Source organism: Equus caballus, chromosome 6 (genome assembly GCF_041296265.1).
Source record: "Equus caballus isolate H_3958 breed thoroughbred chromosome 6, TB-T2T, whole genome shotgun sequence".
NCBI lineage: Eukaryota > Metazoa > Chordata > Mammalia > Perissodactyla > Equidae > Equus > Equus caballus.
The window spans coordinates 8,230,847-8,255,532 of record NC_091689.1 but is presented as its reverse complement, the minus strand read 5'-3'; the positions used below and the strand labels follow the sequence as shown (position 1 = coordinate 8,255,532).

The window sequence follows — 24,686 nt, the reverse complement described above, 5'->3', positions numbered from 1 at the left end:
ACCCCCACCCCACCCAACTCACAGTCTCTCCTTAGCAAGCCATCACATACTGCCTCGTGATGCTTTTGGCATTCCAGTTGTATATTGTTAGACAACACCTGAATTATTCAAACTCTCAGGAAACTTACACTTTATTTTCTCCTAGGGCAGAAACCTTATGCTCCACTCATCTTTGTATCCCTTGAAGCTACTAGATCAGTTGCTGGCACTACAAAGATTTCTTGACTATTCTATCTAATCCATGATTAATCACAATAAAAACAGGTACCATTTATTAGCTACTAACATATGGATTATCTCATTTAATCCTGACAACAACGCAGAAAGAATAGGCACTGCTATCATCCCTATTTCATAGATAGGGAAACTGAGGCATAGAGAGGTTAAATACTTAGCCCCCCCAGTACCAAGTGAGGGTGCTAGGATTTGATTTCAAATGGTCTGATTCCAGAACCTATGTTTTTAACTCCTATGCTCTACTGCCTTCTATTTAACATTTAGTTTATTTATTTGTTCAAAATAAATCTGTCAGGACCTCCGAGTTCCAAGAGAGTTTCGTAGCCTCTGAAAGAGAGAGAAGCTCCATTTACCAGTGGGTTTCAATGTAACTCCTGGCCACTCTTCAGTATCTCCTCCAAGTTTCTCAGGCATCCAGGGATCCTCAGCCCCAAACCCACCACACCATCTTTTCAATCCCTATTATCCACTGACAGCGCCCCCCAATTTCCCATAGGTGTTCCCTTCTCATGAGCTAGACCCCTTCTCCCCTCCTCCTCACTGCACCGTATATATCCCTCGACGCTGCTCTGGCCACAAAGCTGATCCCCCACTAGGTAGGTGTTGTGAGAGGAGTTGATGTAGTAGTGGCTCAGGGGTTGAGTCATATCCTGGTAGATGGGGCGGCAGGTCGGGTTGAAGATGTCTCCATCCTTTGAGCAGAGGTAGCTGAGGAAGCCGTCCATACTCAGCACGTGCCACAGTTTGCCTGGGGTGTGGAGTAGAGGACCCTAGAGTGAGAAGCTCTGAGTGGGAGCACCCCAGCACACCTGCAGCCCATCCTCCACCCCACCCCTCCCAAGAGTCCTGCCTTTCAGACGGTCTCCACTCCCAGCCTCCAGATCCCAAACTTGCCCCACCCTCAATCATCCTTGCCCTCAGAGAACGTTAAAGCTACAAGGGGAATCATCAGGATCATTCTAGTCCAGTGCTGTCCAATAGAACTTTCTACAGTGATGGAAATGTTCTATTCTGTGCTGTCCAATACGGTAGCCTCTAGACATGCATGGCTCCTGAGCACTTGCAATGTGGCTGTGTGACTGAGGAACTGAATTCTAAATTCTGATTTTAGTTAATTTAAATTTAAAAAGTCACGTGGAGCTCATGGTTACCACAATGGACAGCAGAGTATAATTCAGTCCAAGGGGCTAAGTTTATAGATGGAGAAACTGAGGCCCAGAGAGAATCAAACAAAGACTTGTGACACAACCAAGGTACCTGTGTTTTCTTCCCTGGGCTACCTAGCTGCTGCCAACTATGATCTGAGGGTTTCTTTCTCACATCAATTCCCATACGGTGTTTTGAGGAGTGTTTGTCCAATATGCCCTTCAACTACACTCTCTCTGAGGGCAGGGCCCTGTCACTTCTTCCATAGCCCTCACCCATCTCAGCACAGGCTTCATATAATAACAACAACGATGACTCACAGTTATTGAGCACTTGCTCTAAGCCAAGCACGTTACAGGCAGCATCTCTCTTAATGTTCTCACCAGCACAAGATAGATATAATATAATCTGCCCTGAGAGGTTAGGTAACTTATGCCAGGTCACACAACTAGTAAGTGAAGGAGCTGGGATTTGACCCCAGACAGCCAGGTGTCAGAGCCACATCCTACACCACTGTGCTGTGCAACCTCACTGAGGGTAACACTGCCGCAGTGGGGTTCCCTTGGTAGGTGGAACACCTTGATTCTCATGCCCTGCTTCCTCCCTCCAGGTTTGGCAAGGCCTGGAGGTGGTGGAGAATGGTGGGAAGTTGGGCAGGAAGTTTCATTCTTGACAGTAATAACTCAAATTGCTAGGGTAAGTCCACAGTTGCAAGATACTTCTCATGTGCATTATTTCATCTGATCACAAATTATTTTACAAATGAGGAAATTGAGTCTTAGGTAGGTTAAGCAACTTGCCCAAAGTTACAGAGTAAGAAGCAGAGCGGGGATTTGAGCCCAGATCTCCTGACTGACACGACACCCTGCAGCCAGAGTACAGTACCTGATTGTTGAGTGCAAGAAGAGGGAGCACCAAGAGGAGGGAGAGGTAGAATAAATTTAACTGATGTATATTGGATCCTGCACTGGGAATGGAAGATCCTATTTCTCAACCCTCCGACATTTCTATTTAGTTTTTTGAAATGATTGCTTTACAGCTTCCTTTCTTCTCTGAGCACTCACGTGAATCTGGAATCAGGACTTTCAACACTTTCTGTTTGACTCTAAGTTCCATGAAGGCAGTGTCCTCGTCTGACCTACAACTGTATCTCTGGTGCCTAGCATAGGTCCTGGCACATTACAGGTACCCTGTAAGCATTAGCTGAAGTAGTGAGTGAATGAATGAGTGAAAAGGAGTGGGAGCTGAGACCTAGGAAACCTGGGTCACTTGTCTAGCTCTCATCTCATCTCATCTGTAATCCTCATTCTCAAGAGAGGCACCAGGTAAGAGTCAGATGACCTGGGTTTGAATCTCAATTTCCCCTCTCATTAGCTGTTGGCTTTGAGGAAGTCATTTCATCTTTCTAAACCTCACTTTTCCTTTTTGGCACAGCTGACAATAATAGAACCCACTTCAATGGGCCTTTGGAAGGATTAGAAGAGAAAAGACATGTAGCAATATTAGCACGTTAAGGGGTACTTAGCAAAGGCCTGATAAAGACTATTGCTTTTGAGTTACAAGGTAGTAGTGTGGACTAAATGAAGTAAGGGATGTGAAAGTACCTTGTAAACCATTTATTATTAATAAAGTAAATTCCTGGAGGGAATGGGGGGCAGGAAGGTATCTACTGAAGGGGTAAGGGGAACAGTCTGAGGGCACAGAGGGTGTATTGTAGCTGTGCTTGTTCAAAGCTGAATGACTGGCCTCCTCCTCATCCCCCTCAGCCAAAGACTGACTAGCTTCTTGGCTTAGGGGCTTAAAGACTCAAGAACAACTTGGAGGGTTTGGAGAAAGCCCAGGAAAGGGCAGAGAGCCAGCATTGAAAGAGACAGCAGACAGGAACCATGAAGGGAACTAGAGGAAAAAGAATCATATGCACTAGAGGAGAAGAGCCAAAGCAAGAGGACCAAGGATTTTCCATTTCCACTGAGGACAATGGCTGATACTGGGAAGAAATTCCTGAAAGTGAAGGATGTAAAACATGAGCATGGTAGAGGAAAGGGGATTTATGGAATGTTCTTCCTGAGAGATCTAGCATTTACAGAAGAGACTCTTGTCCTATCCGGGCAGGAAATGGCTGCTCTCCATCCAAAGGAGTGGGTGAATGAGATGAAGATGACTGGCCAGGGGTCCGGGGTAGGGGTGGACTCAGTCTTCCCTGAGTCAGCAGAAGCCTGCTTGTCTCTGGACCTTTCTAATCATGGTCCCCCTCCCCATGCCCATGTCTGGTGCCTCTCCACCCTGCTCCTCTTACCGCTCTCTGAAGGCTCATAGCGGTCGATGAGTTCCAGAGCAAGGTCAGAAGCATGGTCTCCTTCTTTCTGCTCCTCTCGGAGGAAATCCACAAATTCCAGCAGGGTCAGCTTCTGCCCATCAGCTGAAAAGTTTTCAAAGATTTCCTGCACCTCAGGACGCTTAGTCAATGCCTTATAGAACTGGACAAATTCTTCTCCCTCCAGAGTCCCAGACTGGGACGTGTCTGCTGTCTGCAAGAGAGGGTATAGGGGAGAGTGGATGAACCCTTTAGCAGCAAACTTTATGGGTTTGACTTGTCCAATCATACTGACAGATGGATCCAAACATGCTTCCAGAAAACTCCCACAGAACTCCTGCCATTTAGAGTTCACAGAAGAAACCACTTCAATAAGTAAAAAGCAAAATTTCAGCCATACCATTTGCTGCTAGAGAAAAATTTCAACTAGGAAGAATTAAATGCTCCCAAAGCTCCCTAAAACATCAGAAGATCCCTCCTCCTATTTACTCACATTCCAGTTGGAGTTTTCTTTTCCTATGTTTTTTTTTTTTCACTGAGGAAGATTAGCCCTGAGCTAACATCATGCCAACCTCCCTTCGCTTTACATGTGGGTTGCCCCTACAGCATAGCTGACGAGTGGTGTAGGTCCACACCCGGTATCCAAACTGGTGAACCCGGGCTGCTGAAGCGGAGTGCACTGAACTTAACCACTATGACATAGGGCCAGACCCCCAGCTGGAGTTTTCCATTGTACTGGGCACCTGTGAAATTCTGGCCATGGACAGAGAGGTCCTTGAGGTCTGATGTAATAACATATTTTTTACATCTTGTAAGATTGTGAATCATCTTTCCCACAAGACAGAAGAGTAACAATGATATCCTACACTTCCCATTGAGCCTGGCATTGTGCTAAGTCCCATGGGAGAGATTCAACAAATGAGTGTTGCTGGGTAGGGTCAGAGTAATTCTGGCCAAATGAGAATGTGGCCTTGGCTGGCTTCTGCACATCCTTCCCCAAAAGACTCACCTGGAAAAGCTGGAAGGCATATTCTTGGTCCATTTCCACATTCATCAGGCGCAGTAACCGCTGGACTTCTTGGAAGGTCATCCGACCATCCTGGTTTTTGTCTCCACGCTGGAACCAGTCACTCAGCCATCCAGGACTGAGTCAAGGTAAAAGCACTGTGTGTGTGTTTGTGTGTGCAGATGTGTGTGCATGTTCATCCATTGACATCTCTCCCCTACTTTTGCTACCAGTCTCTCCCCCATGCCAATTCATTTTCCATGTGAGCTTCCAGAATAATCTCCCAAGAGCACCAATCTACCTTGTTCCTGCATGGCTCAGGTGCCTGCAGAAACCTCCCTGTTGCCTGAAGAAAGAAGCCCAAACTCCTTAACATAGAAGTTAAAATCCCCTTTGTCGCTGTGATCTGCTCCCAACCCAGCCTTGTCAGCACATCTCGGTCCTCCTGTACTTTAGCCGGACTCATCACTCCCTGCTCTCTGACGTCCCACTCCCTCTTCTGCTCTTCAATTTCCTATCTCTGGGCCTTCACTCACGCTGTTCCCTCAGGTGAGGGTGCCTTTCCCTCCTCCTCTCTTTATGTTCAAATTCTACTCATTTTCAAGGCTCAACTCAGATGCTACTTCCTCCCTGAAGCTTTCTCAGAACCCTCTCAACAAGAATTAAATACTTCTCCTTCCCTCGAATGCCCACCAATAACCTAAGTACCATAACACTTGGTTATAAATCCATGGTACTTAGATTACTTACACAATTCCATCCTCTCCACTGACTAAAGCAGTATCTGAGTCTCACTAATCTTTGTACCCTTAAATCCTGGCATAGTGCCTGATACATTCTGCTTAATAGATGGTGAATGAATGAATGAACTGGTGTACAAGGTGAGTACGATCTAGGTAACTTGACGTCAGTTGACACCACTAAGCCTTCTAAGGCGCTGCTTCCCACTCCTATGTAGTTAACACCACTGGGATCTTCTGTTCAGCTCTCAGGATCAGCACCTTGTTTGGTCCTTTGTCTCATACTGTCCCTTCCCCCAAACCTGATTCAAGCCCAAACTCTGCCTGGCTATGTCTTTGCCACCTCAAGCTTCCGTTCCTCTCTCAGTATCCTCAACCTCACATTGGCCTGAGCTGCCCCTGTCTACCCCGTCTGGACTCTTGGGCCTCCCTAGCCCTGCCCCGCCTCCCACCTGTCCCTAGCCCTGCAGCATCTGGCTCCTTCAGTGACCCCCAGTTCCCACTCTGACTCCATCCTGTTGATACTGGTCCTGCCACTCCTGTTGGTCCATGCTGGTGACAAAGTCCACCAACAGCTGGAGCCCCTGCATCCAGATCCGGGCCTCGTCAACACTGTTGGCCACCAGGTCCAGGTTGGAGCGGCGGCCATGGAAGACGACAGTGAAGCCTTGCTCCAGGGGGAACTCCTCTGCCAGGCTGCGCAGTAACTCAGACTCATGGCCCTCACGCACTGTCTCCACGTCAGAGATTGAGACTGCCAGAGAAGAAGCAAGTGGGGGCACTGAGAAAGAGAGTCTGCCAAATCGCAGGGGCTTAGGGTCAAGGATCAGTACTCCCTTTTTCTCTGTAAAGCCATAGGGAGGAGGAACCCCACCTTCTTCAGGCTGAAACCCCAAAAACCTTAGTACAGAGAGACGTAGACTCCTGGGATTCAGGATTCCACGTGAGTCATCGCTGTTTTCATAGGCAACATGGCAAGGGGCCTGTACTGGGAGTGGAAAGATCTGGCTACCAGCCACAGCTGGCAGTGTGACACCAACCAAAATGACTTAACCCCTCAGTGTCCTCATCTTAAATAAAGGATGGTCCCTTCCATGGCCAGTCCACATGGTGATCACATGAGGACCAGTGGGGCTGATGCATGGAAACACACTTGCAGGTCAGAAGCAGTTATACCAAAGCATGAGGTGTGCCCAAGTTCAATTCTCCCATTCTAGGTTTGAGGACATCCTCTTTCCAGATATCTAAGAGGGAGCCAGAGAAATTCTTCCACCCTCTTTCCTCGGCTGTGGGTGGTATGGATCGTGAGCTCTGATTATGCCTCTAAAGCACTCTCTTAGATGTGTCCCAAGATCACATTTTTACAGGGATTATAAAGTGTTTGACCAATAGGATGTACACTATTATGATGCATTTATGATATTAAAAAATACTCCTCATTATGGCTAACATTTATTAAATGCATCAGTGTTTCAGGTCCAATGCTAGGTGCTTTATACATGAACTTATTGAGTTTCTGTAACCTACTAGGCAGGTACTGTTGAGTCCCCATTTTACAGATGAGGAAACAGAAGCTTAGTCTAAGTATCTTGTCCAAAGCCACTCAGCTAGAAAGTGGCAAGCCAGGGCTTTCATCCAGGCAGTCTGATGCCTGACATCATGCTCTTATTATAATAAGAAAAACAAGACACGACCTATGAGTTATTGAGCCTTATTATATGCCAGGACTCTGCTAAGCCCTTTACATGCAGCAACTAATTTAATCCTGATAACAGCCTTTAGAGGCAAGTACTGTTATAATTTCCATTTTACAGGCTCAGACATAGACACAAGTGGGATGGCACAAGGGCACATCGTAGGACCCTGGTCCCTCCCCTGCTCTCAGGCTGCTGGGCTCCTCAGGGTCCTATCCATCCACGTGCCCACCCGTAGCTATCCACATCACTCACAGCTGGGCTTGGCACTGCCTCCAGCCTGTCGGGCATGCCAGACTGTCATGCCATCGTCCTGAAGCCTGAAGTATCTCAGTTTCTTCCAGTTTTTGGACCTCACCTTGCGCATCGACATGCCTTTCTGCATCAGCAGGAGGTCTTGATTGACAGGCAGCCCTGGGCCAGAAGAAGCAGGGGCTGGGTAGCTTGTGGGGAGGGTGGAGGGCCCAGGAGGAGCTCATGAACAGGGGTCCAGCCTCCTCCCTGTCCCTGGGCTGTCTCCCCAAGCCCTCTTCTCCTGCAGTGGTACTCACGGCCTTGCAGCAGGAACGCCATGACCCACTGCTCCACCAGCTGCTGCTAGAGTAACCTAAAGGAGCCAGGAGGAGCAAAAGGCTTTGGGTTAATCTTGGTGGTCTTAGAATAACAGATCAAGGGAGGAAGAAAAGGAAACCAGTGTTTACTGACTGCTCACGGTGCGTCAGGCACTTCATCTGCAGAGTCTGTAGCTCTTTTTACTTCTGAGTTCGGTAGCTCCGAGGCTTAGAGAGGCTAAGAAAGCTACCTCAAGTCATATAGGAATTCAGAATTTAAAGCCAAGTGTGTCTGATTCGAGAGCATCTGCTGTTTCCCATAGCCATCTCCTGACAGGGCTAAACTAGGGCTTTCTGACAAATACTCCCTTCCTCCCCAGTATCCCAAATCTACTAGGTAACCTTGTGCCACACTTCTCAGCTCCTCGTTATTAGGGACCACCATCTTGCTGGCTGCCCCCTTTCAGAATGTGGGATCTCTTTGCATCCTAGCCTTCTCTTCTCCAGGTGGAATCATCCCAGCTTCTCTATTCTGGGGGCCCTCTCCATGTGCCCACGTAGGTGGTCCAGCTCCTGCAGGGCTAGGGCAGAGCGTTTCTTTTGTTTCTTCTACAACACGTAGTTCTCTACTTAGCTAAATAAGCCGTCTTCTTCTACCTTCACATGGTAAAGCATATTTTCTACTCCTGTTCATAACAGTGATTCTTACAGTTTTAATGGACCAGATAAATTACATCGTTTTCAAGTTTTCTCTACCTACTAAAAAAGAGTACCTCCGTTAAGATATATGCTAATTTAGAACCTGGATAAGTTGTCCCAGTAGGTAAGAACAAACTTCCCTCGAAAAGAACTAAAAGATGTGATATGTGGCCACTTTGATTCTAGCTCTGCCCCTATGAGAAACACTCAACTCTTGACCAAATCATTCTGAAACTGGCAAAGCTTATGAAACATAAAACTCTAGGCTTTTGTATAAGCAAAGGATCTAGACTTGAATTGAAATGTTGCATTTTTTAATTGACAAGTTTAAAATTTTGACAATGGTGAACATGTAAAAAACTAAAGGAATTTCTAAAGCGATCATTCAGTTAGCACTCCATTAAAACATCATGCAGCTAACGCCATATATTTTACAAAAGAAAAATCAGAAGTCCAGAAATGTGATGTGACTCGTCCGAGGTCACATAGCATATTAGTGCTCTATCTCTCTTTAGTGGGAAGAGCCTATAAAGTCATCCAGGGGTGACTAAGTCTTTAGGAAGAATATGGAGGTCACTGAGAATAAGCTTCCCTGACTGCGGGACCTAGAGAAGACTTTCTAAAGGAGTAGCAATGTGCCGGTGCCCAGAGGGACAGGGGAAGGTCGGAGAATCAGCCTGTAACCCAAGTGGGAAAGATAACTCAAGGCAGCTCTCAGGAGAAAGAGAACACTGGGCAATTTCAAGAAAAGGTTTTGCTAGCTGAGGCTGAATACGTGAGCCTGGATGAGACCAGAAGAACCTCTGAATGGAAGAAGGGACTTAGAGTGCTCCCTGAAAGACAGAACAGCATCTCTGCTTTTCTGGGCAGAGATGCACAGTTTGGAATCTGAAGCTTGCCAAAGCTACGAAGACTGAAGTAGGAAGTAACAGGCCCCTCTTAAATGCCTCAGGTCCTCAGACTCTAGGTGGGGGTGGAGTTAGCCTGGGAATGAAGTCTAATCCCCTTGTCAACATCCTGCCTTATCTCCTCTCTGAACTTCAGCTCCCATGTCTGAGGCACAGGGGCTCTGGGATGGGGTGGTCCTTGGTCCTGGGAGAAGACAGAATTACCTTCCCTTGTGCCTGTCTCCAGGAGCCTCACAATGATGTCCTGAAACATGGGAAGCTTGAGAACACAGCCTAAGTGCCAGAACACCCCTATTTGGGAGCCTACCTCCTCTCAAGCCAGCCTTAAAAAATTACTTCATCCGTTTTTGTTAAACTCTTCCAACCCCAGGGCTTGGCATGCTCTTCCAGTCCTGCTCCTATTCCTGAAACATGATTTTAAACCTGTATCCAGGTGACGTGTGGCCATAAGAGGGCCAATTTCGACTCAGGGAGCCACAGAAAGTCAGAGCTGGACTTCATTTTATAGAGAAGGGGCTGGAGGACTAGAAGGATTCTCTGAACTGCTAGAATCACCTCATGAATTAAGTGGCAGAAGTGGAACTAGAACCAAGGTCTCCATATGACCAACTCAGAGATCTTAGCAAGACCCTGCCCTTAGAAAGGGCTTTCTTTAGGAAGCAGGTTAAAGCAGAGCTAAGAATCAACGAGAGACATGGATGTGTGGTCTCTCTCCTCCATCGTTTCTGTCCCCACTATATCCCATTCAATAGCCTTTCTTTTCTTTCTTCCTATTTTCTCTCCTTGCCCATCCTCTACCTGACTCTCCCTTTTCTGTCTCCCCAGCTCACTCTTCTCTCTCCTGATCCTCTCCCTGCCTCCCTGTTTGCTCACTTAAGGCAGCCTCTCTTTGCTCTCCTCTTCTCATCCTTCTCCTCATCCCTTCTCCCCATCACCTCTTCCTCTTTTGTTTCTCCTTCAGTCCCCAACAGCTCTGGTTCTCGTCCCCTGTGAGGATTTGAGACTGTGGTCCAGGAGGGAGGCCACTTCGGTTCAGACACTCAGCAGCATGTCCCTCTGCTCAGCCTCACTTTCCCCTGTATCCTAGGAGACTGACCAAACAAACTGCCCAGAGAATGGGACTTAGAACCTAGGTGTTCTAGGTCTTGCTGTTTCCTCTGGTGTCTGAAGGTAGGATGAGAAGGATGATCGCAGCTGATAACAAGTGCAGTTAGGAGAGAAGGGACAAAGGATTTGGGAGTGGGAGCAAGAGCAAGAGGCAAGGAGCAGAGGATGAAGACTGAGAGTCAGAGAGATTGGGTCTTAACTGTCCACCCCTAGAAATGTATGTGGAGATCCTTGAGGATATGGATAATTACCTCTACAATACAGATAAGAAAACAGAGACACAAAATAAGGTGGGAAGTGGCCAGGGCTGCCGAGCAAGATTTGGTCCTCAACTTCCAGGTGGGTTGTGTCTAGATGGACTTCGGCAGAGTTGCCAGTGGTGCCAATGGCATTACAGGGGAATTCAGGGCGTCTCAGGTCTTTCTGAGGGCAGGCAGGAAGAAAATCGTTTTGTCTACTCTCTTGCTTCTGAGCAGGATTATGCCTGACCTACTTCGTTTAAAGAGGACAGAATGGCTCTGGTCACAGGTCACAGCCCTCAGAATGTCAGAGCTCGAAGACTCTACGTGTCTAATCCAGAGGTTCCTGGCTATATCAATATCCCCTGAAGAGTGTCTTAAAATAGAGATTCCTTAGGCCCGCTCAAAATCTACCAGATCAGCATTTCCAAGGATGGAGCTCAGAAATATTTATCTTTACCAAGCACCCCTGACACACAGGCAAGCCTGGGAAACCCTGAACTCCCTCCTGTCACAGTTCTGGAAGTTGTAGTCCAACTACCTAAAGCAAGGCTCCTATTCTCTCCCTTCTCTTACTAGCGTGGGGCTCACTTCTGAGTGGCAGCCTTGGGCAGCTACGAGGACCCCATATAAAGAAGTGACTGACACAGCAGGGGGAAAGCCATAAGTCAAAGAGGCCAAGCTAGAGAGAACCAGGAGGTTGGAGTCTTGTAGACCTGTTTGGGCAAAGGAGTCCAGGGTACAATTTAATCAGAGTGGGTAAACCTACGGAGGGCAGAGTTAGTGACTCAGGCAAGGAAGAGCTTGGAGCAGAGGCTGGTCAGAGCCTCCAGGCCCTTACCGTGGGCAGGGTAGCAGTCCTGTGTCTGTGAGCTCCGCGATGCTATCCACTGTGGGACGAGGAAACCCTGCCAGCTTCCTTTTCTCTTTTGCTCCTCTTGCAATCCTTCGCTTCCTTCCCTCTTCTACCGCAGTTTGCTGCTGTGACTGGCAGTTACAGCCAGAGGGAAGGAGTAGGGTGGGGAGAGGTGTGAGCTCTCCTCAGTCCAGCCCCTCCAATTCTTAAAGGCCCAGGACATTGGTCAGTGTGAGGGAATAGTGGGGGTGGGGTGGATAGAAAAGGATTAAGGGGAGGGATTGACGGGCACTACATCTCCAGGGAGGAGGAACCTGGCTGCCCTTCATCTGGATGCCAGCCCTCACTGACCCCAATCCCACAGTAGCTCTCAAAATGAAACCCAAGGAGGGTCTGACTTGCAGTGCTCCATGAATCACTACTTTTCATTCTGGTCCATTTCTCTCAGCACGTTATACGGCTGTCTTTGCCCTTATTTCATCTGGCTCCTTTCCATGGTGTCTATTTCTATCAGCCTGCTTCTGTGTCTCTGCATCCTGCCTTGCAGGGCACTCAGTCTAGTTCTGTGGCACAGGGAGAGGAAAAAAGAAATAGGATGGGAAAGGAGGAGGATGAGGAGAAAGAGAGGAGAGGAATGATCTTGGAGTGCAGAGGGACGGGTGAGTATCTATGCACTCGCTAGATTTAGCACTTGCTAAATATTGAAGGAATGCATACATGAATGTATGAAACAATCCACTTATTCTTCCTTTACATTCATTCATTCTACGAGCAGTTGTTCAGCACCTCAATGTGCAAGGACATATATGCGTGTTCATAAAGGTCTTTGTAGAGATGAAGCAGTCTCACGGAGTGTAAGGATTGACGGCAAAAGAGGAGCACAAGACTGGAAAGACACCCAACTGGGGAAAGGAAGGTAATGAGCTTCTTACAAGGGGGAATAAATGGGCAGCTGAAACAAAAACCAAGATTGAGGAAAGGGGACCAAGTTAGGAGAGGAATAGGGGATTGTAAAGGGCTTTATTATAGCCCCATCCTTCACAGTGAGAAATTGAGGTCCAGGGAAGTATAGGCAATATCCCCGACTCCCGTGTCAGCAGCAGGGACAACCAGTCCCTTGCACTCTCCCAAGCACTGTGAGCTGGGACCTGCTTTTGCTCTGTCTGGGGGAAGACTGCAGGGTATGGCTCTTTCTGGACCAGTGGGTGATAGTGAGGGCATAGGGCACAGCCCTGTGTTTGGACCTCTGTGGGATCCTTTCTAGTGAGGTGTGTCTGAATCACAGGCAAAGAGGGAAGTAACTGTATGAAATGATGTGGTTTTGCCATGGCTCCCCCCAACACCCTTCAACTGCCTAACATTCTACCATTAGTGAATATTTATAGCTAAACCTTTAGTCTCATTAAAATAAAATCCTCCTAAGTGATTACCATAAATGTCAGGATACTGCGTACTTTGGGGAGGAGGGAGGAGTTGTGATGGGGTGGGGCACAGCTGGCTTCTGGAATAGCTGGCCAAGTTCTATTTCTGGTCCTGGGCACTAACATGGGTCTTCACTTTATAATAACTTCTTAAGATACAGCTTTCCTTTCTGTAGTTTTCTATATCTGTTATATTTTACAATATATTTTACAAATTTTTCTGATAATTTCTGAAGCCCTATTAGCCTTTCATAATTTACACCTAGGTTCAGTTTACCATACTCTACTGAGAGTAGGTTTTGATAAAGGAGGAGGAATACGTGGGGAGTGGAGGCATAAGAAGGAGGCCATTCCTAGCGAACAGAAGACTAGAGGGCACCAAAATTTAAGCCGCTGATTTCAGATTTATTTAATGGAGGCCCTGTCTCACACGTGTATCTTGCTCTCCCATTTCTACTTCCCCAAGACCTCATGTCCTTATTTTTCCATGCTTCCCCTTCACATTCCTCACTCCTCTTCTACACTCCAGGACTATCTACGGCTTGCCTCTTTCTGAGTCACTATTTGCCTTCCCTAATTGCTGCCCAACCTCCTTCCCCTCTGGGTGTTCTGTGAGAGGTACTGTCTCTCATCCTGGGTTTTCTGAAAGAGCCCAGATCTCAAGTATTTGGGTTCAGCATTCTCATAAGCACACCAGTTCTCCCTAGATTGTGTGTTCGGATTTTCAGGGCAGGCCCTTGGAGACCGTCACAAGGTTAGTGTGGCTCCAAAGTGTGACTTAGAAGACATGCCCGCTGCAGGATGCTGTTTAGATCCAGGAAGGGAGCAGACAGACAGGGCCCTGGGCACAGGAACTGTCCATCTGGTTTAGTTGTTCCTATTTCCATAATGCTCCTAGCCCTTCCCCCACTGTTGTCTATTATTAACAGATCCAGAAACCTGATCAGGGCAGCAGCAGCAGAGGGACTTTCTGGGAACCATGCCCAGAAAAAGGCCTAGAAGCCCTAAATTGAAATGAAGGGGCAGCTGGCAGAGGGAGACCTAAACACTGTAGTCTCATGCTGCCAGCCAGGCCAGCCGAGACCTTCCTCCTGACACCCAGGGGAGATGCTCTGAACATCTCTGCTTCTCAGAATAGTCAGGGTAGGGATTCAGAGAACTGTTCCTTAGCCCACCCAGCCGAACTACTCAAACTTCTGAAATAAAGCCCATCTTCTCGGTGGGCAAAAAGGCAACTCAAAATATTGAATTCCATCTAAAAAATAATTCTTATGAGACCACCTGTAGAACTAAAAGCCAGGATATAAAACTTCAAAAGGCCAGAAAAAGTACAGCTACTCCTCCATTCCAGGAAAATTAAAAAACAAACAAAAAAGTGGAGGGAGAACAAGGAGGTATAAAATAAACCAGAGAACATGATGACAGAAATTAGGATAAAAAATACAAATGGTGTAATATTTCCTAGTTAGAGACAAAGCTCTCAGAAAAGGTCATAAAACAAAATACAAGTATATGCTAGCCATGAGTCATGTCTGCAAAAAGGTGTTACTAAGAGATTGAAAGTTGGGGCCAGCCCATAGTGGCATAGTGGTTAAGTTCATGCACTTCACTTTGGTGGCCCAGGGTTCGGGGGTTCAGATCCTGGGTGTGGACCTACACACTACTCATCAAGCCATGCTGTGGCAGCATCCCACATACAAAATAGAGGAATATTCTATGTGCCAATCTTCCTAAAGCAAAAAGAAGAAGATTGGTAACAGATGTTAGCTCAGGGCCAATCTTCCTCACCAAAACAAAAAACATTGAAAAGTTAAGGAGGAAATCTGGGAGTGGAAAATTCCAATTTTGTCCTTATTCAAGATTGCCTTGGCTGTTTTGGCACTTTGCATTTCCATACAAACTTTAGAATCAGCCTGGCAATTTTCACGAAAATAAACCTGTGGGGATTTTTAGTTAACCAGTGGATCAATCTGAGAGAATTAGGATCCTTACAATACTGTTTTCCAATCCATGGAGATGATCTCTCTCTCCATTTTTGTAGGTGTTTAATTTCTTTCAAGAACGTTTCATTATTTTCAATGTAAAGTTTCTGCATATCTTTTGATACATCTATTTCGAGTTATTTGATTTCTTATGCTATTATAAATAGCTATTATTTTTGAAATCTTTTGAATATAGCTATTATAAAAAGCTATATTTTTGAAAATTTTTTTGTTGTATTTAGAAAAATGTAGTTGATTTCTTTTTGTATATTGACTGTGTATTCTGTGACCTTGCTAAATTCACTTAATTCTTAAGAGTTTGTAGGGTTTTTTGGATTATCTACGTATACTATCATGTGTTGTCAGCATTTTTCCTTTATAATCCTGTCTTTTATTTTCTTGGCTAATCGCATTGGATGGGACCAAGATAATGAAATGGATATGTGACAGTCGGCATCCTTATCTCATTTCTCATCTCATGGAGAATGATTTCAATATTTTATCAAGAGGTTTACTGTAGGGTCTTTGTTGATACTTTTTATTAGATTAAGGATGCACCCTTCTGTTCTTGGTTTCCAACTTTTTTTTTTTAAAGATTGGCACCTGAGCTAACATCTGTTGCTAATCTTTTTTCTTTTTTCTTCTTCTTCTTCCCAAAGCCCCCAAGTACATAGCTGTCCCCAAAGCCCCCAAGTACATAGTTGTATATTCTAGTTGTAGGTCCCGCTGGTTGTGCTATGTGGGATGCTGCCTCAGCATGGCCTGATGAGTAGTGCCATGTCTGTGCTCAGGATCTGAACTGGTGAAACCCTGGGCTCCCAAAGCGAAGCATGTGAACCCAACCATTTGGCAACGGGGCCAGTCCCTCAACTTTTTTTTTTTTTAATCATGAATAGGTATTGAATTTTACAGCATTCTTTCCTGCATCTACCTAGATGATTGTGTGATTTTCCTTATATGTTGATTGTAGTGAATTGCACTGATTAGTTTTGAAGTACTGAATCAATCTTATTTTTGCAGTAAACTCAAATTAGATACGATGCATTATTAATTTTTTTGCCAAGGAAGATTCGCCCTGAGCTAACACCTGTGCCAATCTTCCTCTATTTTGTATGCAGCTGGCCACCACAACATGGCTGCCAATGAGCAGTGTAGGTCCACACCTGGGAACCAAACCCTGGCCACTGAAGCAGAGCACACCAAACTTAACCAGTAGGCCATGGGGCCAGCCCTCCATTATCATTTTTGCATGTTGCTAGATTTGCTTATTTCGTCTGGGAATTTTACACCTACATTCACAGGAGTTTGGCCCCAGGTTTCTTTTCTTGTAATAGCCTTTATGGGTTTTGGTGTCTGGGTTATACCACTTCAGAAGTGAATTGGGATCTGTTCCTTTTCTAAAACTCTGGAAGTTTATTAAAGATTGATGAAAGATACGAGTGATGTCCCTTACTCCATTTCTAACACTGTTGACACACACTCTTTTTTTTCTGATCAGTCTACTAAGGTTTATCAAATTTTTTTTCGGTTTTCAAAGGAATGACTTTTGGCTTCAACGATTTTTTTTACATTTGTTTTCTATTTCATTGACTTTTGCTTGCTTGCTTTTTTTTTTTTTTGTATTCTTCTTTCTGTTTTTTGAATTTGCTTTTCTTTCCCAGTTTCTTGACATGAAAATTTAGATTACTGACTTCAGCCTTATGTTTTGTAATGTGAATTTAAGGTAATGCATATTTCTCTTTTATGTATGGCTTTACCTCTATACCACAGGTTTTGATATGGCACACCTGCATTATCATTCAATTAAAATTTATTTCTAATTTCCTGTGATTTCTTTTGTAACCCATGAGTTATTTAGAACTGCATGGCTTGTTTCTTAAACAGGGACTTTCCAGTTTTCTTTTTCCTAGCTTAATCCCACTGTGTTATAGAACATTCTATTCTAATTTTTTGAAATGTTTTGAGGCTTGCTTGCTGGTCCAGCTGTGATCACCTTTGGTAAATGCTTCCCGTGTGGTTAAAAAGAATATGCATACTGTTGGTTTAGGGCACAGTGTTCTATGTCAGTTACGCTAGGTTTGTTAATTGTGTTGTTCAACTTATCTGTTACATCTGCTTCTGAAATAAATGTATTAGAACATTTTTTAAAAAATTAAATTCCACAACATTCAGAAAAGAAATCTCATTTCATTCTATGGTTTCCTAGTCCAAATATTTTCCTTAGGCTTTTGGATAGCAATAGCTTTGTGTATCTCCCTGCCTTTCCCAGCTTTTGAGCCACAGGAATAGTGAGAAAGGGAGTCATATACACAGAAGGATAGTAAGGAAGGCAGGCTCTGAAGGCTACCAATGTCTGTCCTTGCCCTGCTCCACCAGTGAAACAGTTACATGCTCTCTAAAGCCTTGCAAAAAAGAAGCTGGAAGCAGAGCTTGGCTCTGTCCCACTGAGAGCCCAGAATAGGCCTGGAAACAGCTCTGGAGAGGTGCTCCTCTAAGTCTTAAACCCCAGAAGGAAACGAATATTAAAGTCTGTGATAAAATGTTTCAAATATTACGTCTTCACTTACAGAAGTCTCTCCTATACCAGTACTAAGGTCTGGCCACTAGAGCCAGCAGTGAGATTCTGTCCCAGGAATAGACACCTTACCAGATAAAGGGCACCATCCCAGCCTCCCAAACAGCTTTTATACATCAGCAAGACTCTCCCAAAGGACCTATCCACAAAGGAACCATCTTGGCAGGGCAGTGTGCTTGTGTAGGTGGACAAAGGGTAGAGGCACTGTAGATAAGGATCACCTGACCAAAGTGCCTAGATAGCTCTATCTTGACAAAATAAACTCTCCGGTTTAAAGGAAAAATTATTTTTATAAAAACAGAAGCATGTTTTATTTCAATCCTGTTGAGGGAGTAAGAGGGATGAAAACACAAAATGAGGGGAGGGGTCTCTTTATAAACACACACATCAGGATCAACTACAAGGAGTAACACCCATTTCCACCCCTCCCCACAACTCCTATGTGGGGTTCAAGGCTAGCTGAGAACAGATGGAACAAGAATTAAGACACTATTGGCACAGTAACATGGCCAATGCACCGAAAAGATGGAGAGAGAATTTCCCAGGGAGCAAGGCCCTGGGCCTCAGCTGCTTCCCCAGTGGAGGGAGAATGAGAAAACTTTGGCTCAGCAGGAAGGTGGTTGGCAAAAATCAGGGTTACCCTAGCTGGACTCTGCAGATCACAAACTGTGGGCAGAAGGGAGTCAAGAGTCTATCCGGTCCATGCTGTTCTCTGCCTTCTCCAAGACCTCTTCTCTTCAGGTCTGAGATCACTGAGAGCTGGCCTGCTTCTCCTCTTCATTTTGGAAGGCAGGGGAATAAGTGCTTATTCCACCCTTCCTACATCTAGGCTACCTAATTACTACTCTCTGGGCTCTAAAGAGACAGAAGCCAACTAACAAGGCCGGCTCCCTTTATGAAAGTCGGCTTGAAAGAGCCCTTGTGTTGGCAAAACTGCCTCAGCAAAGGTTTTTCCGAGCCTGCCCCTCCCCAAACTTGTTCAGAGACGCCTTCATTTGTGTGAGATGTGGACATGAAATACTGCGTCTCTCTCTAGAGTTGCATTAACAATCTCATCTTTGACTGGAGATAGGGATGAGAGAGAGAACAGGTGTCAGCAGGGGGAAGGACTGGGTGGAAGCAAGGCAGTTTACATCGGGTTACAGATTCAACGCTCTGGACTGGGAACAGAGTCATCCAAAGCTCCAGAGAAGGAAGGGGGATTCTCTGACACCATTTGAACAAGTGGAAAATATTTTAGTGGCAATCCTGTAATTCCCATAGACGAAGAGGGAATGTGTAAAAAAAAAAGGTGGGGGGAGACTAGTGAGCAAGCAGAGTCCAGCCCTCCATCTTACATCTGAGTAAAATTAACTCATTCAGCTAATACTGCTTCAAGTACAATCATGAAGACAGATGGAGCTGCAGAAATTCACACTAAAGCAAAGAATAGGATCAAGTAGCCTACCATCTTAATCCCAGGCACCTCCCTTTTAAAAGTCATCCAGGAAATATCTTTGAGAATTTGAATAGAAGGTGAGGTCACCACCGCCTCTCCTCCCCCAGTGCAATACCCTTCCAGGACAGCCTGATGAATTAAGATGTCTGTTTTAAGTTTAATAGGAGGGAAGTGAAAAAGGGAAAAGCACTGAGATTTGGAAAAGCTAGCAGCTAAAGCCAGAAACAAGGTTAAGGTCCTTGTGGCATCCAGACCTGGGGGCAGAAGAATGGGAAAGGGAGAGGAAATAGGCGGTGGCTTCCTGCTGTCCTTTGGCTTTTTATCTCTCCTCTATCTCCCATTCCTCCCAAAGCTCATGCAGCTATTGGCCTGCTGGAGGGGATGTAATGCCCAGACCAACTTTTTATTGAGCTTATGCAGCTAACAGACTTGTAAACAGTGCCAATTGACAAAGTTTTGCTGAATATTACAGCTTGTGTCCACTAAATACACCTCTCTCTGAGATTAAAAACAAAAAACCAAAGTAAACAAATACTGAGAGAGAGAACGAAGAGACACATCTTGAGTCTTCCAGGAAGGCAAAATAGAAACGCCACATGGCTTGGTCCCAGGCGTTCAGCATGCCTAGAGTGCTGCTGCTGTCACCACTGTCCCCCCTGCCAGTGGCTAGGTGAGGTGGGCGAGAAGGGTCATCTTGGGCATGCTGCAAATACAGCATTTGCTGGTGTTGACACCCTCCTGGGGCTGTGGTGGCGGACTGCTTTGTCAGGAGCCCGTTCCCTGGGAGTAACAGAGGGAGCCCAGGTCCTCAAGGCAGCCCGAGATGGCAGCTCATACACCTCAGCGGGGGCACCTCGCCCCTCTTCTCCAGTGCAGTTCAGCATTGAGGTTGTCTATTTCCGGTCAGCATTAAACCTGAGCTGTTTTCCTCGCAGGTTTCCCCTCCCTTCCCCAACTTGGGGGAGTAGTGGGAGGGGACAGGGGAGGATCACTGAGGGGGCAGGGGGATACCCCGGGGATCGGTGACCTGGCCCTCTTGCAGGTTCTTCACCAGTTGTGCAAGCCAGCGTTTCGTGGTGGTGTCATCTTTTAGCACCTGGGCGAAGGTCGTGTCCTTCAGCTGGTCAGGGAGGCACTGCCTGAGCGCTTCACGTGCCCTACATCAGAAACAAACCAACCAACCAGGGAGACCAACACATAAACTCACATTTGGGGGACAGTGAAGAGCCCCTTCCTTAGACATAAACATACAGAATCCTGGGAATCTACAGCTCTGTCGAGTTACTTTAAGAAGCCACTAAAATTCCTTAAAGCTTATATTAGGCATAGGCTCAGTTTCAGAACAATGCCCCAGTGTAGAATTTTATGACAAGGCAAAATGGAATAAAGTAGTGAAATAGTTTACTTCATTCAAATTGCTTTCTGACTTATTACAGTAAATATTGTCAACATACTCATGTTAGAAATACATGGATTATAGTAAATGAGACATTTCCTAAATCAGTACATTAACAGGGGATATGACCTACCTCATAGTATGATAAATTAAAGAACTTTAATTCTAAACTAATATAAATTGTCTTTCCAAAAACTGCCTCAGTTTTAAAGTTAAAATCTCTAATAAGAGTTGAGCAGTAAAAACAAAACTATGGCAGCAGCATTATCAGATAAACTTTTAAATATTTCATTTTCTTTAAAAGATGACCGTCAGAAAGTCAAATCTGAAAACCTCAAAAAGGTACATGTTAACTATTTATAAGGCTGTTTTAAACAAAGCTATGGCTTCTGTACTCAGACTAGTTTCTTTGTACAAGTAGTATTTTAAATAAACTATTTTAAAACTTTGGTGAAAACAGGAACCACTGAAGAACAGGACAAAATGGCTGAAGAAACAGCTAGGGTTTGAATAACTTCAGTGGGAGGAGGCTGAATTCACATTAAATCATGTTATCCCCGTTCCTAGGAACACAGAAATCATCCCATTATGTGGTTTAGCAGAATCTGAGCAAGTGGCTTTTAGTTTGAATTATGAATTTACAGTGCAAAAGGTCAAACATTTCTAAAATGCATTATACCTACAATGTATGATTTTTGGCAGAAAGATTACAAACAGAGGGAGATAAAATAATTAGCTCAAGGACTTTACAGGAATCGAAGAGAGAACTGGAAATATAATTCAAAAGCCCTCTGGGCTCTGTTCTTAGAGATCTTTGAAAACAGACTTCTCTTTCTGACCACCTGGAGTGGCAATAGAAAGCTCAAACCACAGGCGTAACGTATCATAAGGTTCCCTGGGAACTGTCTGGACTCTCTGGAATTTTAGAGTAGGGTACAGAGTTACAGTGGGGAGATACAACTCTGATGGATTTTTTTAATTCAGCACTTGCGATGTCAAAAGGAGTAAATCCAGTTCTGTCTCAGACAAACCACATACGGTCATATCTCTTCTCTGTCCTAAAGATATAGGAGGCATGCCATGAGATGGGGCAACCATTTGCAAGAGTATTTCTCCCAAGTCCTATAAATCCTGTAAATGTTTACCTGGGATTATCCGAGAGTCGAAGGTAACATCTCACTACATGCTTCAGCAGACGGGCGGAAGGCTCTTTGGATAGCTGCAGGACCATCTTACCCTGTTTCTCCCAAAATGGGGTGGGGTAGGAAGAAACACACAAAACACAAAATAATCCTAGTTAACACCACAGATCAGATATTGAAAGAATCATTATACAAAGTTCCAGGGTAGTTATTTCTAGCTGGAAGACTGAAGCTGCTCAGTGTCAATTGCAAAGGGACTAAGCTATGTGACGAGAAGCAGTTGCAAAGGGGGTCAATGAAAAAACTCACCAAGATCATGGCCACATGGGAGAAACGCTCATATGTTTGACAGATATAAGCCAAACCAGTGTCATCTAAGAGGATCTTCTGGAGGATGAATGTGGCAACCTGGAGTAAAACAAAATTAAGGAGTTCAAAATGTTGCTCAGACTTGTTTCCCAACTGTCCACTCTTCTCTCAGGAATAACCATGAGTCAGAAAATTAAGCAGAGACCCTTGCATTATATACAACTTATTCAAGGAGATACGCATAGTACAAAAAATTAATACTAAATATTACCATATTGAACACTTACTATGTGCCAGAATTTTTCCTAAAGGCATAACACACCTTATCTTATTTTCACAATAAACTCCCGAGGTAGGTACCATTGTTATTCTCATTTTACATAAAAGGGTAGGTTATGGGGAATTATCAGATTCTCAAAAGCAGAGAGAATTTCTGTTATTGAATACCTACTATGTGTCACGTGTAACTGCTAATCAGTAACATACTTGTCAGGTTAAGGTCCTAAGTGACAAAGCTACTAAGTCACAGAGTTGAGATCCAAACCTAGTTTGAATATAGTGTCTCCTCTTTTCCACAGGCCAAGATGATTTCAGAGATTCAGCTAGGCTTCATCTCTTCCAAATGAGGTAACTAAGGCTTTTTCTATTCTGACAAGATCTTTAAGAAATAAGATTTTTAAGCCTCCCTTCCAAAGTTGTTCCTATGGTAATAAAGAATATCCTCAAGGAGGGCAAAAGGAGTAAAGGGGTACATGTGTATGGTGATGGATGGTAACCAGATTTCTGGTGGTGAACATGATGCAGTCTATACAGAAGCCAAAATATAATGATGTATGCCTGTAATTTATATAATGTAATAAACCAATATGACCTAAAAAAAAAATACTAGTTTAATTCAAGTCAAACAATTATTATAACAATTCTCTTCCTTGGCTGCTCATTAGAACCAACTGGGGGAATTATTTATTTTATTTTACTAGGGTTTAACATTGTGGTTGGCTAAACAATGGCACCCGAAGATATCGAGGTCCTAATCACCAATCTCTGCCATATAAGCAAAAGGAGACTTTGCTGTGTAAGTGAAGGATCTTGAGGGAGACTAATTGTCCTGGATCATCTAAGTGGGCCCTAAATGTACTTGCAAGTGTCCTTATAAGAGGGCAGTGGAGGGAGATTTGACCACAGAGAAGGCAATGTGACAGAAGCAGAGAGAGATGTGAACATGCTACCCTGCTGGCTTTGAAGACAGAGGAGGTGGGGCATGAGCCCCAGAATGCAATTCTAGAAGCTGGAAAAGTCAAGGAAAAAAGGCCTCCAGAGGGAACAGCACGCTGCCGGCACCTTGGCTTCAGCTCACGGTTTCTGGCCTCCAGAACTGTGAGAGAATACATTTGTGTTGTTTTAAGCCACGAAGCTTGTGGCCATCTGCTACAGCAGCCACAGGAAACTAACACAAACATATTCACAGTAAAATGTGTGAAGCGCACAAAGTGCACTAATCTTAAGTGTATCTTGATCAATTTTTACTTGTGTACACATTTGTGAACCACAACCACATACTTCCAGCACCCCAGAAGGTTCGCTGTGCCTTATCCCAGTCAATATCCTTCCCTGAGAGGTAACTGCTATTCTGATTTATCCCCATTGATTGGTTTCGCCTGTTCTCAAATTTCTCATAATGGAATCATACAGTATGAACTCAAACGTGTCTGGCTTCTTTCACTCAATGTAACGCCTACCACGTGTTGTATATATCAGTTCATTCTTCTTAATTACTATGTTCTTTACTTTGGGACTTTATTTATCCTTTATGAATAAAAATGCTATAAACTTTCTTGTACATGTTTTGATGTACACAAGAGCTCACTTCTCCTGGGGACACCTAGGGGTGGGACTGCTGGGTCCCAGGGGAGGCTTAAGTTTACAGTGAATACTGCCAAAGAGCTCTCCAAAACAAGTTATATCATACACTTGCTGAGGGGGACTTGTAAAAAACACAAATGTCCAGATTTTACCAACCTGGAGAAAGATTCAGTGGGTCAGAGACGGGACCTGGACATCTACATTATTAAAACATTTCACAGGTGATCATGTCACACAGCCCTGATTGAGAATCTCTGCCTTACTGGCTGCCTACTACTGCAAGGCCTTAGACTTAAGTATTGTACATAAAAAGTGAACACGATCAGGTTCATGTTTAGATGGAGCAAAGGAAGAAAGACAAGCCAGGAACTGACTACTAACCATAAAAGGCAGGATGTGAGAACTATTCTAGCTGAAGCATAAAGGCCAATGGGAAACTATACACATTAAGGATGGATTAATACTAGTAAGGGGCAAGGAATGTAAATAGGGGAGGGATCATTAGACTGGGGGGGTTCCCTGAAGAGGAAGAGATGTCACAAAAGAAGAAACGGGTCTTTTTTTGCCCCAGCCAGAAGAAGCCAACTTGAAAAACCTATTCATAGGCAACAACTAATAAAAGATGACAGAGTGCAGCTGTACCCATTCCAATCCTATCCCAGAAATCCACTGAAATTAACAAAAAGAAGTAAAATTAGAGAAGAAATGAGAGAAGAAAATCATGAACATAGATCACATCTCACTTATGCTTTGTGTGTTTGAGCAAAAACTAAAGACAGAGGTCTAAATACCTCCTAACACACATATGCTAGACTGGTAGACCCAGTGGAAAAGTATTCACAGGCAAATACTTGACTTAAAAGCTGGCAGCGTCAGCTCATACCACCTCTCTTTCCATCCATTATTTTTAAACAAATAGCAATCTTGGATAGAACTGCTCCCACATGGAAACTTTTGCAGAGACAGCCACAAGAGGTAACAAGTAATAATTATCTACATTTTCAAAGAAATTGAAGAGAACATGGACTATAAAAAAGTTAAAAAAAATTCAAAGATAAAAAAA

General features: G+C 44.6%; 2 protein-coding genes and 1 long non-coding RNA gene across 8 annotated transcripts in view; 1 reads left to right on the top strand and 2 right to left on the bottom strand.

Moving 5' to 3' along the window:
* PLCD4 (phospholipase C delta 4) overlaps positions 1-15,061 on the bottom strand; it is a 23,031-nt gene extending 7,970 nt beyond the window's left edge. For 4 of the 5 annotated variants that reach the window (XM_070269260.1, XM_070269262.1, XM_070269263.1 and 1 more), the window contains exons 1-7: positions 11,483-15,061; positions 7,689-7,744; positions 7,393-7,551; positions 5,969-6,197; positions 4,707-4,842; positions 3,680-3,911; positions 784-985 (exon numbers count right to left, since the gene is read on the bottom strand). In XM_070269260.1, the coding sequence (XP_070125361.1) occupies positions 784-985; positions 3,680-3,911; positions 4,707-4,842; positions 5,969-6,197; positions 7,393-7,551; positions 7,689-7,710 (980 nt within the window). In that variant the 5' untranslated portion in view covers positions 7,711-7,744; positions 11,483-15,061. The remainder of the gene's footprint in view (positions 1-783; positions 986-3,679; positions 3,912-4,706; positions 4,843-5,968; positions 6,198-7,392; positions 7,552-7,688; positions 7,745-11,482) is intronic. The other variant, XM_070269259.1, reaches the window with a different exon arrangement.
* Positions 12,055-24,686, top strand: LOC111773840 (uncharacterized). The gene is made up of 4 exons (XR_002808486.2): positions 12,055-12,156; positions 12,273-12,413; positions 22,339-22,387; positions 22,741-24,686. It is a non-coding gene; the product is annotated as an uncharacterized lncRNA (long non-coding RNA).
* Positions 16,073-24,686, bottom strand: part of CNOT9 (CCR4-NOT transcription complex subunit 9) — a 29,634-nt gene continuing 21,020 nt past the window's right edge. Inside the window, 3 exon segments of one of the 2 annotated variants that reach the window (NM_001301266.2) lie at positions 16,073-20,070; positions 21,455-21,546; positions 21,761-21,859. In NM_001301266.2, coding sequence (NP_001288195.1) covers positions 19,902-20,070; positions 21,455-21,546; positions 21,761-21,859 — 360 coding nt within the window. In that variant the 3' untranslated portion in view covers positions 16,073-19,901. 2 annotated transcript variants of the gene reach the window in all.